General features: G+C 51.8%; 1 protein-coding gene and 1 non-coding gene across 2 annotated transcripts; one reads left to right on the top strand and one right to left on the bottom strand.

The window, feature by feature from the left end:
- Positions 1-580: 580 nt before the first annotated feature.
- On the top strand, positions 581-1537 carry LOC115274157 (olfactory receptor 226-like). The gene has a single exon (XM_029917573.1). It carries the CDS (start codon positions 581-583, stop codon positions 1535-1537), a length of 957 nt encoding a protein of 318 aa, XP_029773433.1.
- Positions 1538-10239: 8702 nt separating this feature from the next.
- On the bottom strand, positions 10240-10371 carry LOC115286187. Its single transcript, XR_003905932.1, has one exon. It is a non-coding gene; the product is annotated as a small nucleolar RNA SNORA38 (small nucleolar RNA).
- Between the last annotated feature and the right edge of the window lie 2428 nt (positions 10372-12799).

The raw sequence follows: 12799 nt of genomic DNA, 5'->3' as shown, positions 1-12799 counted from the left end.
CGAGCACCCCTGGAGTGACCGTGTTCCACGTCAGCCCCCGTGGCACAAGCCCACATCCGTCCTCCTCAGCACCCACCCCTCCCGGAGGTGTAATACACCTGCTTTCAAGCTGCCGGGCAAGTTCTGGCTGTCATCGTGGGTACAGATGAGGGAGCCACGTCTCAGGGCAGCAGATGCCTGCCCCCCACTCACCCTGGAAGATAGCGGGAGCCCAGCTCTACTCCGTCCACCCCAGGCCACACCCCTCGCCCCCTGCCCCACAACACCCATTCTCCTAACCTGGATGACCTTGGCCATGGCCTCCCCCACCATCCTGTGGGGCCCCATCCACACCTGTTAGCAGGTCCCCAGGCCGGGCTTCTGAGATGTTCTCACAGCGCCCGGCACACCGCAGCTTTTGTCCTCTCTGAGGCCAGACAGGGCCAGTGGCCCCAGGGCAGAGCCCAGCTCCCACCCAGGCCTGAGGGGAGCATGTGATGCCTCAGACCCACCTGTGGGCAGCAGAGCAGGGGCCATGGCCTCCAGCACACCACCTGCCAGCCAGCAACCGACCCATTGTCTCTGCCACCAGGTGCACACCATGTCCGTCGGGGACAATCGCTCGGAGGTGACAGAATTCATCCTGGTGGGCTTCCCGGGCTCACTGGGCCTCCACGTGTGCCTGCTGGTGCTGTTCACGCTGGCCTACACGCTGACCGTCACAGAGAACGTGCTCATCATCGCCGTGATCCGCGTCAGCTCCCCGCTGCATAAGCCCATGTATGTCTTCCTCAGCAACCTGTCCTTCCTGGAGGTGTGGTACGTGTCTGTCACCGTGCCCAAGATGCTGCTCAGCCTGGCGGAGCCCCAGTTCCGACACATCTCCTTCACAGGCTGCATGGCGCAGCTCTATTTCTTCCTGGCGCTGGCCTGCACCGAGTGCACGCTCCTGGGCGTCATGGCCTACGACCGCTATGTGGCCATCTGCAGCCCCCTGCGCTACCCAGCCATCATGAGCCCCGGCCTCTGCAGCTTCCTGGCCGCCAGCTCCTGGCTCTCGGGCTTCACCGTCTCCCTGGGAAAGGTCTTCTTCATCTCACGCCTGGGCTACTGCGGCCCCAACGTCATGAACCACTTCTTCTGCGACGTGTCCCCCCTGCTGAACCTGGCATGCTCCGACATGTCTGTGGCGGAGCTGGTCGACTTCCTCCTGGCACTGCTCATCCTGCTGGGGCCGCTGCTGCTCACCATCTTCTCATACGCCGCCATCCTCAGCACCGTGCTCCGCATCCCGTCTGCCGCCGGCCGCCACAAAGCCTTTTCCACCTGTGCCTCGCACCTGGCAGTGGTGGTCATCTTCTACTCCGCCTCCCTCTTCATCTACGCCCGGCCACGCGCCATCTACTCCTTTGACCTCAACAAGGTGGTGTCTGTGGTCTACACAGTGCTCACGCCCCTGCTCAACCCCATCATCTACTGCCTGCGGAACCAGGAGGTCAAGGATGCCCTCCGCAAAGCTGTGCAGAGGGCGGCCCAGGCCCTGGGGTTCTTGTCCTAGGGGCTTTCCTAGGACCCCACGCTCCCTCGGACCCACTTCAGACCTCTGGGACTTCTGTTTATCTCCTGAGTGGTTCCAGTGGGGTGAGGAGCTGGAGGCAGAGTCCTTCCTGCCCCTCATCTGAGTGGGGCCTGCCCAGTAAACAGCCTTGACCACCCCAACTGGCTTACCCCTTCCCAATGCCTGGAACAGGCACCCCGTGTGGAGCCCCTCACCCTGACCCTGTGCCATACAAGGCATCATCCTGGGACACTTTAAAGCTGCTGCCACAAGGGTGCCAATACCCCCACTCCAGGTGGGAACACCCCCGTCCCCCACATCATGTAGGAGCAGAGTGGCCAGGATGCAGGCCTGGCGCCACCTCCTTGCTGAGGCCCCAGGCAGCCGCTGCTGGGCACTGCCTCCTCTGGCCAGGCCCCCAGAGGCCCGGTCCGCTGCAGCACCATGACCCCCTGCAGTTATTGTGCCATGCAGGTTGATGCCCAGGGCAGGTGTTGACACACAGCAGAGCAAATAAGTCTCCGAGGAGTAGAGGAGGTTCCCACATGAAAACCAGAACTGCCGCTGCAGCCACATCTCCTGACCAGCGTCCCTGTGACCAAGGTCCCTGCGAGCAGTGCTCCTCTCTGTTGGGAGCAGGTGAAGTGAGCAAGGCCAGGCGTGGAAGTGTATGCGGGCCCTGAGCCACAGCTCTGATTCTGTGCCGGCACCGGGCTGGGGGGGTGGGGTGTTCCCACCAGGGACTCCCACCGTTCAGCCCCTCCCGCCTCCTCCGACCATCTACCAAACTGTGGCCTCCCTGCTCTGTGCACGTGGCATAAGAGCTCCAGCGAGCTGCTCGCTTTGGCCCTGCTGTGCTGCCAGCCTACTGCCAGCCCTGCCAACAGCCCCCACACACACCTTGTCACCAAGGGGAGATACAATGGCATCCACACTGGCTACATGCTTGGCTGACCCGGGAGGGCAGGACCTAGGGTCCCAGAGGAGCCCCCCTCTGCGGTCCTGAGATGCTTGGTGCCCTGGCTTCAGAAGGCGCTGTGGTGGAGCCGTGAGCTTTCCACGTGGCTTCTAGAGTCATGAGGCCCGCCCCCAGCCTGTGTGCAGACACAGCCCGACAGTTGGTCAGAAACCTTGTGGTGACTGTGCAGGATTTCAGGTGATTGTCAACTATGCTGGCAAGGTTGGGGAAACCTAGAATGTTCATCTTACGCAAAGGACGATGGGGACCTTGAGCTTCACTCTCAGGGCCACCACGGGAACACACTGGAGACTGAGGTTCCAGGCCACTCATTCAGCACACACTGGGCTCAGTGGGTGTGATGGGCCTTGTGCTGACCAGGCCCCACCTTGAACACAGTGTTCCCGAGGGCAAGGGCTCGCGTAGTGCAGGGCAGTGAGGTAACAGCAAACTGTCCGTTGAGTTACGAGGTGGTGCTGGGCCGTGAGGGGCTCTGACACTCAAGGAGCGGGGGCCAAATCCCCCCTTGGCCTCTTGCGCCAGGACTCTTGAGCAGAGCTAAGCATGGAGCTCCTGCTGTACCGACCAGCACTGGCCAACCCATCTTTGCGTCCTTACCAAAGGTGTTGGCACAGACCCCACTGCCATGGCAGCCACTAGGACAGAGCAGATGTCCCCGGCAAGGTGCCTGTAAGCCTAAAATTTCAGGCACCTCCCCCTGCCATGATGGATATGCTTTCAAAACAAGCTTCTATAACGTGATCTCTGTAAGAAATGGGGCAAGCATACTCTTGGCTCCTGGTTTGTCAGTTCATCAAGCAAGTGTTGAGTGCCAGCCTCTCGCTGGGTGCTGTGTGGCCCTGCAGAGACCAGCTGGGCCAGGGAATTCACAGCCTGGCTTAGACTCCCAGAAGCAACAGACACAGCTCAGGTTCAGGCCCACCACACAGCAGGGCCTCCAAGGCACCAGGGACTCACGACCTGGTCCAGTGGGGGCACGAGTGCTGTGGAGCCAGGGCCTGGTCCAGGCGGGGCATGGGTGCTGTGCAGCCAGGCCCAGCGAGTATGGAGTACACCACAGGAGGCCAGCAATGTCGTGAATACAGCCACAGAGCAGAAGGTGCTGGGATGCAAGGCCACCCGCTGGACAGATAAGGTGTTACCTGAACACCATCCTGCAGAGCTGAAAGCCACTGGAGAGCTTAAAAAGAGACACACTCCCACCTTCATGTTGGAGAGACAGGTCTGCAGCTGGGCCAGAGGAGGTCAGCGACACCGGGTGAGAGCCCCCCTCGAGTGCACAGGGAGAGGTCAGAGACTGGGCGGAGAGGGGTGCGGCATAAGGAAGCCTGCACAACACAAGACTGTAGTGTTGGTTTGGGTTGCTGGGCAGGGGCCCGAAACCAAAGACAGAAGAGAAATGGGGAGGGAGGAGGCCAGGGCCTGTTGGAGGGGTTCATGGGCTCTTGGACTCTGGTCTCTGCAGAGCCGGTGAAAGCACAGCCACATAAAATCATATTTGAGTTTCTAGAAGATATTACTTTTTCTTTAATATTTTTAATGTTTATTTATTTTTGAGAGTGAGAGAGAGACAGACCACAAGCAAGTGAGAAGCAGAGAGAGAGGGAGACACAGGATCCGTGCTCTGAGCTGTCAGCACACAGCCTGACACAGGGCTCAAACCCACAAACTGTGAGATCATGATCTGAGCGGAAGTTGGATGCTTAACCGAATGAGCCACCCAGGCACCCCCGAGAAGACTGTTCTAACTTCCGGATGTTCTGACAGGATTGGGGGCTGTTCTAACGTGGGATGTGGGGCGCGGAGCGGAAGCGGGAGCCCAGGGATGAGGCAGGACTGTGAGGCTACAGAGCCGCCCACGGGAGGAGCCCGAGCTCTGGGCCACCCGAGGCTGGGTGGTCAGCTGTCCATCTTCCCAGATGGGCAGGTCTGAGGAGCAGGACCCTGGAAAGCCCAAGAAGCAGTCTGGTTCCTGGCTCTGGAGCTCCAGAGAAAAGTGGCCAGAAATGGAACTTTGAGGGTCATCCGTGGACAGAGGGTGAGCAGTCGGGCGTCCGGAGACGGTCACCAGTGGGGGTGGGGGGGGAGCAGAGAAGCACCCTCAGCAAGGGCGGCTGAGGCCGGGAGAGGTGGCCCAGGGCTGCGTCAGGACCCAGCCAGGGGGAAGCTGAGGACAGACCTGTTCCACTGGGTTTGTAAGCGGATGACTTGTCAAGTGGGAGTGGGGGAGGGGGAGGGTAGGGGACAAACCTGCCAGGTCAGCCAGAGAAGGGGGCGGGGGCTGCTTGTTGCCCAGTAGGCTTGTGGGAAGGGCTTGAGGAGGGAGGGGCTGAGGGAAAAGGGACAGAGCCCATTCAGGGCAGGAGTGAGGTGCAAGGAACAGGCCAGGCCTCGGCTGGGAGGGCGCGCAGTCCTTAGCTCTCCCAGCTCCGAGCGAGCTCCCTACCAGACTCCGCAGAGCTGCAAGGAGCAGCCTCCTCTGAGCTAGCCCCTTCTCCCCAGGCCACACCTGGCCCAGGACGATTCCTCACCCATACCCCAGAGGCAGCAGCAGAACCCTGTCCTGGGCTCCAGGCCCTTCAACAGCCCCCACTCCACATGGGCCCCCCAAACTGGAATGACTGCCACTCCAGGGGGGACAGAGAGACCTCGTGCCATAATATTGGCATCCACCTGTGCTCACTCTGTCCCCCTCCACACTGTACCCGAGCAGGACCCCTGCTGGGACCACCCTGGTGTCCTACTCCTCACTCACTCACTTGACTCTGCCATCAGACGCCTATTGTCCACAGGCTAAATTCCCAAATTCTTACTGGGACCTGTGAGCCAGGCCTCACCAACCCCTACCTAGGTGCTGTGATCACCAGGACATCCCCATCTGCTCCTGTCAGGCAGCAGCTCCCACCCAAGGACACTGAGGGGGACAGTCCCCTCTTCCCTGACCCCTCTCACAAGCTTGACCCCAAGTGGGGCTCACATAGAAAGACCTGCCCTAAACTGTCCCAGCTCCGGGGTGTCCACCTGTGTCTGTCTGTCTGTCTACTGTACTCACATGTTCCAAGCACCCCTCCCCCAGATGGATGGAAACATCCTGCAGGCTCAGCTGCTCCATCCCCATGTGCCCTGGAGCAGCCATAGGACTGGAGACCATGAGAGTGACCCCTGCGTCCCCTGGGAGCACCCAGACGGCTCCTTCCTCATCCGGGCCAGAACTGATGCTCCATTTGTTCTGTTTTCTCAGACTCTGGAAGACGGATATTTCTACTCCTTTCTCTGCTCACTGTGAAGTTGGGGGCCATCGCAGCAGACACAGAAAAGGCCCCTACTCTGGTCTGAGCGGCAGTGGGAGGCCAGGCTCCCTCGGCCTGCAGTGTGGCGCCAGACCTGCCCCATGCCCCAGAGCCGCGAGAACCAGGATGACCCATGAGCAGATGAGGAGACAGAACTCTGTGGGCTGGACCACCTCACCGCCAGAAGTCCCACTGACACCCGCCCCCTGCCCCCGCCAGGCCCTCTCCAAGGCCTCCTCTGTCCCCTACCCAGTCCCAGTGAGGACACAGTTTTCAGTTAAAGATAGTGGATTCTCTCTCCTCAGATCCCACAGAATGGGAAAGGAAGCCATAAGATAAGGACAATGACAGAGAGGAGAGCAGCAACAAAACTCCAGAAACTGGATAAATGGAGTGGACTTGGCAAAGCAGAGAGGGCTTGAGTGCAAAGCCCAGGAGCAAGGGGTTTACCACCCGGATACCTCTGACCCCGTCTTTATTTGTGGCCAACTTGGTGAGCAAAGAGGAAACTCATGGAATCTACAATAAAGCTTGTTTTTCATAAATCAATTATATTTCTATATACCAGTGACAAACAACAGGAAATTAAAATATTTTTCAGATACCATTTCTACTTGTATCAAAAAAACCAAAATAGCTACATGTAAATCTTACAAAAAATGTGCAAGAGCTGTACTCTCAAAACTGCAAAATATTGCTTAGAACATTAAAGAAGACTTAAAGAAATGGAGATGTAAACCATGTTAACTGGTTAAAACGCTCAAAAATGTTAGGGTGACAATGCTCCCCAGATTTATCTATAGATTCATTGCACTCTCAATCAGAATCAAAGCAGCTTTCTCTTAAGAGATTACCGAACTGATTCTCAAGTTTAGATGGAAAGCAAAGGACCTAGAATTTTCAAAACAACTTGAAAAAGAGCCACAGATTTGGAAGACTAACACTATCTGATATCAAATTTTATTATAAAGCCACAGTGGTAAGACGGTGTAGTATTGGCATCAAGTGAGACACAGATCAGCAGGTCGGAGTAGAGAGACGACAGAAATGGAGCCACACATATAAAGACAACCGATTTTTGACAAACGTGCAAAAGGCAATTTAATGGAAAAATAATAGCCTTTTCAACAAATAATGCTGGAAAATTTAGATATTTTTCCCCAAAATAGGCTTTGATCCATACCTCACACCATATTACCAATAACTCATAGTCCTAAATATAATCTAAACCTCCTAGAAGAAAACATTTGAGGAAATCTTTTTTCCTTTGGGTTGGGCGAAAATTTCTTTGACATAAAAGCAAACCAAAGTGCATAAAAGAAAAAAAGCTTCAACTGGACTTCAACAAACTGTAAATCTTTATAGGTGGTGCCTGGGTGATTCAGTCGCTTGAGCATCTGACCAACTCTGGTCATGAACTCGTGGTTCATGCATTCAAGCCCCACATCCAACTCTGTGTTGACAGCTCAGAGCCTAGAGCTGCTTCAGATTCTATGTCTCATCTCTCTACCCCTCCCCTGCTCATGGTCTGTCTCTCTTTCAAAAATAAATAAAGATTTAAAAAATTTTATGATCTTCAAAGACACAGTTAAAATAATAAAAATACAAGCCACCACCTGAGAGAAGACATTTTCCAAGCTTGTCTTGGTTGGAACGTAAATGGCATAACCATTTTGGAAAATAAATGGAGCTTCCTGAAACATTAAACACGTACCCCACCCTAAGCCCCCCATCACATTTTGAGGTATTTACCCAAAAGAAATAAAGCATATGTCCTTTCAAAGACCTATAACTTGGGGCGCCTGGGGGCTCAGTCAGTTGAGTATCTGACTCCGGCTCAGGTCATGATCTCACAGTTCGTGGGTTCAAGCCCCAAGCCTGCCTGCTTCCGATTCTGTGTGTCTCTCTCTCTCCGTCCCTCCCCTGCTCATGCTCTGTCTCTCTCTGTCTCCAAAATAAATAAATGTCAACAAAATGTTTCGAGGCCTCTAATTGTATGTTCACAGCAGGTCTCTTTGTGATACCCCAAGCCAGAAACACCTCAAATGTCTTTCAGAAGGTGGATAAGCAAATCATGGTGCATCCACATACTGGGTTTATCAGCAATAAAGAGGAATGAACTCTTGATACGGGCAACATAGATGGTCTCAAAGTATTGATGTCAAATGGGAAAAGTGTGATATATGAAAATCTAGAAAATCGACAGTGACAGAAAGCAGATCAGTGGTGGCCTGTGAACATCAGGGCGGGTGGGCAGGAACAGTGAGACTGGCCAGCCCATGGGATACACTGGGTGACCCTGGGGCACCTGGGTGACTCAGTCAGCTAAGTGTCTAACTCTTGGTTTTGCCTCAGGTCATAATCTCACAGTTTTGTGGGTCAAGCCCCGCGTCGGGCTCTGTGCTGACAGCTCAGAGCCTGCTTGGGATTCTCTCTCTCTGCCCCTCCTCTGCTCACGCTCTCTTTGTCGCTCTCAAAGTAAATAAATAAACTTGAAAAAAATGGTGTGTCCCTGTTATAGAGCAATATTTGATGAGACCATAGTTAAGAATATTCCAGAACTGATGAACAATAAAAATCCAAGCAGAATAAATACAAACCATGCCCAGACTATTATACTAAAATTACAGGACATCAAAGACAGAGAGAAACTCTTAGAAGCAGCCAGGAGAGAGGCAGATGCTCCCAGGGAACCAGAAGCTGATGTCCCAGCAGCTTCTATGAAAGTCAGAGAGGCAGTGCCTTCAAGGTGCTGGAAGAACCTGCCAGCCAACGATCCTGGACTCGGGGAAAATTGCACACGGCAACCATGGCTGGTTTTCCAAAAAATGGGTCACTATCCAAGGTGGACATTTATCACTACTGCAGACATTCAGAACGAGCTGGCCCAGGCCTTACAGGAGAGTTCTGAGAAGTTCCTGAGAGTGGCTCTAGGGGACCAGCCTCTGGAGAGGCTGCGGCCTAGGTCACCTGCCTGTGGCCAAAAGCACCTGTGGAGTCTGGGAAAGTGCTGTCTAAGTAGTCTCAGATGAGTCTCATGCCCATACTTAAAAGCCTTTTCTATAACTGCTTAATTTAAAATTACCTTCAGCTTCACATTCCACCCCCCTGCCCTTAACCACCCATATTAGTTTTCCAGGGCTGCGATAGATTATCGCAGGTTAGGAGCTCACCGCTATTTCGTGTCTCATGGTCTCCACAGGCCCTCTGCTCAGGGCCTTGCCAGACTTCAGTCAGATGTCAGCTGGGGTGAAACCCACTTCCAAGCCCCCTCAGGCTCTTGGCAGAATTCATCTCCTTGCACCTGCAGGAGGCCCCCATTCTCTTTCTGGCTGCTGTCAGCGCTGAGGCCACGGCAGCTCCCTGGAGGCCAGGAGGGCCAGAACCAGAGGGAGTCCCACAGAACCTGTCATCACCGGGGTGATGTCTCATCCACTTTGCATGTCTGCTGGTTCCTGTCCACTCTCAGTGCCTTATGTTGTCCTCAAAGTATTAATAAAACTGAGCTGGATATGAGCTGGTCTCACTCAGCAATCTGGAGCCCAGAAAGCCGTTGGCCACGTTTGTACCCAAGCACTTCCACCGCTTAACCTTTTTAAAGTCTTTCTAAAGGAGAGAAGGGGAATATAAGACAAATTTTAACAAAAGTAGAACTTATTTATTGTTAGCAATGTAGTTGTATTACTAGGAAGAAATTTCATACCAGGATCAATGTGAGGTGTAATGGTTCTCTTTAAAATGTTGACTTTTTTTTTAGTCTATTTATTTATTTTGAGAGAGAGCAAGAGAATGAGCACAAGCAGGGCAGAGAAGGAGACACAGAATCCCACGCAGGTTCTGTGCCATCAGTGCAGAGCCTGACGTGGGCTCAGACTCACAAGCTGCAAGAACATGACCTGAGCCGAGGTCAAGAGTTAGATGCTTAACCGACTGAGCCACCCAGGCCCCCTAAATGTTGACTTTTAAGGGACAGCTCGGTGGCTCAGTCGGTTGAAAGTGTGACTCTTGATTTCGGCTCAGGTCATGGTCTCATGGTTCATGAGTTTGAACCCCAAGTTGGGCTCTGCACAGACAGCATGGGGCCTGCTTCAGATGTCTTTCTCTCTCTCCTTCCTCCCCATTCTCTCTCAAAAATAGACATTTTTAAAAGTTGACTTTTAAAAATGCTCATTGTAATACTGGCAAATAAATCCAGATTTATTTTTTTTAATGTTTATTTATTTTTGAGAGACAGAGACAGTGTGAGCTGGGGAGGGGCAGAGAGAGAGGGAGACAGACTCTGAAGCAGGCTCCAGGCTCTGAGCTGTCAGCGCAGAGCTCATTACGGGGTTCCAACCCACGAATCGTGGGATCATGATCTGAGCCAAAGTCGACACTTAACCAACTGAGCCACCCAGGTGCCCCTGCCCAGATTTTTATTTTTTTATTTTTTTCTCTGTTGGGTGGTTGGTCTTGAGCCTGCAGGGAGCAAGCTGGCCCCAGACTTCTCCAAATCCATGTTTCTTTTCCTCCAATTCTTACGTGTCCAAAGACAGGGAACAGATTTCACTTTTAACTATAGAGTAATTCCTGAGAAATGTTTAGGTTGTATTCCTCAAATTGACAGACACTGTGCTTTCTGCTTTTGTATCTGCCCTAACACAATGTGCCAAGTACAGTCTTAGGCCCCGGTAAACAGCTGATGATTGGTTGGACAATAAAGAACTTGCTTGGGGGGTGCCTGGGGGATTCGGTTGGTTAAGCATCTGCCTCTTGGTTTCGGCTCAGGTCATGATCTCTCAGTTCATGAGTTCAAGCCCCACATCAGGCACTGACAGCTGGGGGCCTGCTGGGGACTCTCTCTCTCTCTCCCCGCCCCAACCCTCTATGCTCCTCCCCCAGTTGCACTGCCTCTGTTTCTCTCTCAAAAATGAATAAATAAACTTAAAAAAAAAAAAAGAACTTGCTTTTGAAGAAGGAAAAAGGTTCCATTCGCTCTCAAGAATTATTCACCAGGGGTACATGGGCCACCCTGGGCTCTGCCACCACAACCTTCTTTTCTCAAACTTTTCAAGTGCATGTCCCAGTGTTGTCCAAGTGAGCCGTGTCACACGGCGAATCTCTAGAGCTTACTTGTGTAACTGAGACTCTGTGCCCATTGAACCACAAGTCCCTGTCTCTCGGCCACCTCCGGGCAAGCACCGCTCTACTCTGTTTCTATGAATCGGCCTCTTCTAGGTGCCTCATGGACGCGGGACCGTGCAGCATGTGGCCTTCTGTTTCTGGCTTATTTCATTTAGCACGATGTCCTCCAGGTTCACCCATGTGATCATGTAAGGCAGGATGTCCTCTTCTAAGGATGAATAATATTCCACTGTGTGCATGTGTGTATGTGTGTGCACATGTGTGTATGTATTTGTGTGCATGTGCACATATGTGTATGTGCATACGTGTATACATGTGTCTATATGTGTCTATTTATGTATGTGTGTATACGTGTATATATACACCTACATATGTCTGTGTGCATGTGTATATATGTGTATGTGGGTGTATGTATGCATGTGTATATGCATGTGTACATGGGTACATATGTATATGTATGTGTGTACATGTGTATTTATATTGGCATTTATGTATGCATATGTATATTTATGTGTGTATGGATATGTGTGTATACGTGGGGGTACCTGTGTACATATGTGTATATGCAGATGTATGTGTCTATATATTTGCATGTATATGTGTGGGTATATGTCTGTATGTATTTGCATGTGTGTGTGTGTCCACACATCTGTTGGTGGACAGTTAAGTTGTTTCTGTGTCTTTAGTATTTTAATAAACATGGAAATGCGGACCATCTTTTCATTCTGTTAGCTGCTTCCTTTCCTATTCAGAAAATTGTCGTTTGACGTTGCCCCACTCATCTACTTCTGGGTTTTGTTGCTTGTGCTTTTGGTGTTGCGTCCAAGAAATCACCGTCAAGACCAATGTCATGAAGGTTCTTTCTGTGTTTTCTCCTAGGGGTTTTACAGTTTCAAATCCTGTGCTTTAATCTCTAACCCATTTTGAGCTCACTTACACGTATGGTGTATGACAAGGGTCCCATTTCAACCTCTTGCAAGTGGATCTCATCTTCCAAAACAATTCCTTCCCCATGTGTGTTCCTGGTACCTTGTTGAAGATCAGTTCAGTTGCCTGGGTTTGTTTCCAGGCTCCCTGTTTCATTCTGTTGGCCTATATGTCTGCCTCTGGCCAGGACCACACTGTTTTAATTACTGTAGCTTTGTAATATATTTTGAAATCAGGACATGTGATGCCTCCAGTCTTGTTCTTCTTTCTCATGATTGCTTTAGTTGTCTGTGGTGTTTGTGATTTCATGTAAGTTGTAGGATTAGCCTGATACTTATGCCAGACAGACACTATAAAAAAAGAAACCACAGGCAAATATCCCTGATGAACATAGGTAGAAAAATCCTCCACAAAACACTATCAAGCCAAACTCAGGGGCACATTAAATGGTTCATACACCACGAAAGAGTGATTTATCCTTAGGATTCAAGGATGGATCAAAATACAAATATCGGTACAGTAACAAAAGGAAGGATGAAATTCCTTGTAACAACTACCTGCCACCATCCAGCTACAAAGTTTTGGGTCACAAACGACTTCAGGACTGGAGGAGAGCAAGTGTATCGCCCAAGCTGGTGAGAGAGCCCAGCCCCCCCACAGCCATCCACGGACACCTCAGTGAACTTGGCCAAGCCAGGAAAGCTACTCAGCTGTAGACTCACAAGAGGTAATAAAGGCCTTTGTTTGATGCGATTTTAAGCCACTGAGGTTTTCATAATACTGAGGTGTTATTTGCATATGATGCAATTCACTCACGTAAAATGTAGAGTCTGATGCATCATGGTAACTGCACGAAATAGTGTGACCATCAATACTATCAAAGTACAGACCAGTCTCCTCCCTCTAAACAGTTCCTCCGTCGCTCAGATCCGCCCCTCCTGG

The sequence above is a fragment of the Suricata suricatta genome, chromosome 2, assembly GCF_006229205.1.
Source record: "Suricata suricatta isolate VVHF042 chromosome 2, meerkat_22Aug2017_6uvM2_HiC, whole genome shotgun sequence".
NCBI lineage: Eukaryota > Metazoa > Chordata > Mammalia > Carnivora > Herpestidae > Suricata > Suricata suricatta.
This window is presented reverse-complemented; position numbering and strand designations above follow the sequence as displayed.

Coding starts and splice junctions, on each gene's coding strand:
- LOC115274157 (XM_029917573.1), top strand. CDS start 581: ATGTCCGTCGGGGACAATCGCTCGGAGGTGACAGAATTCATCCTGGTG.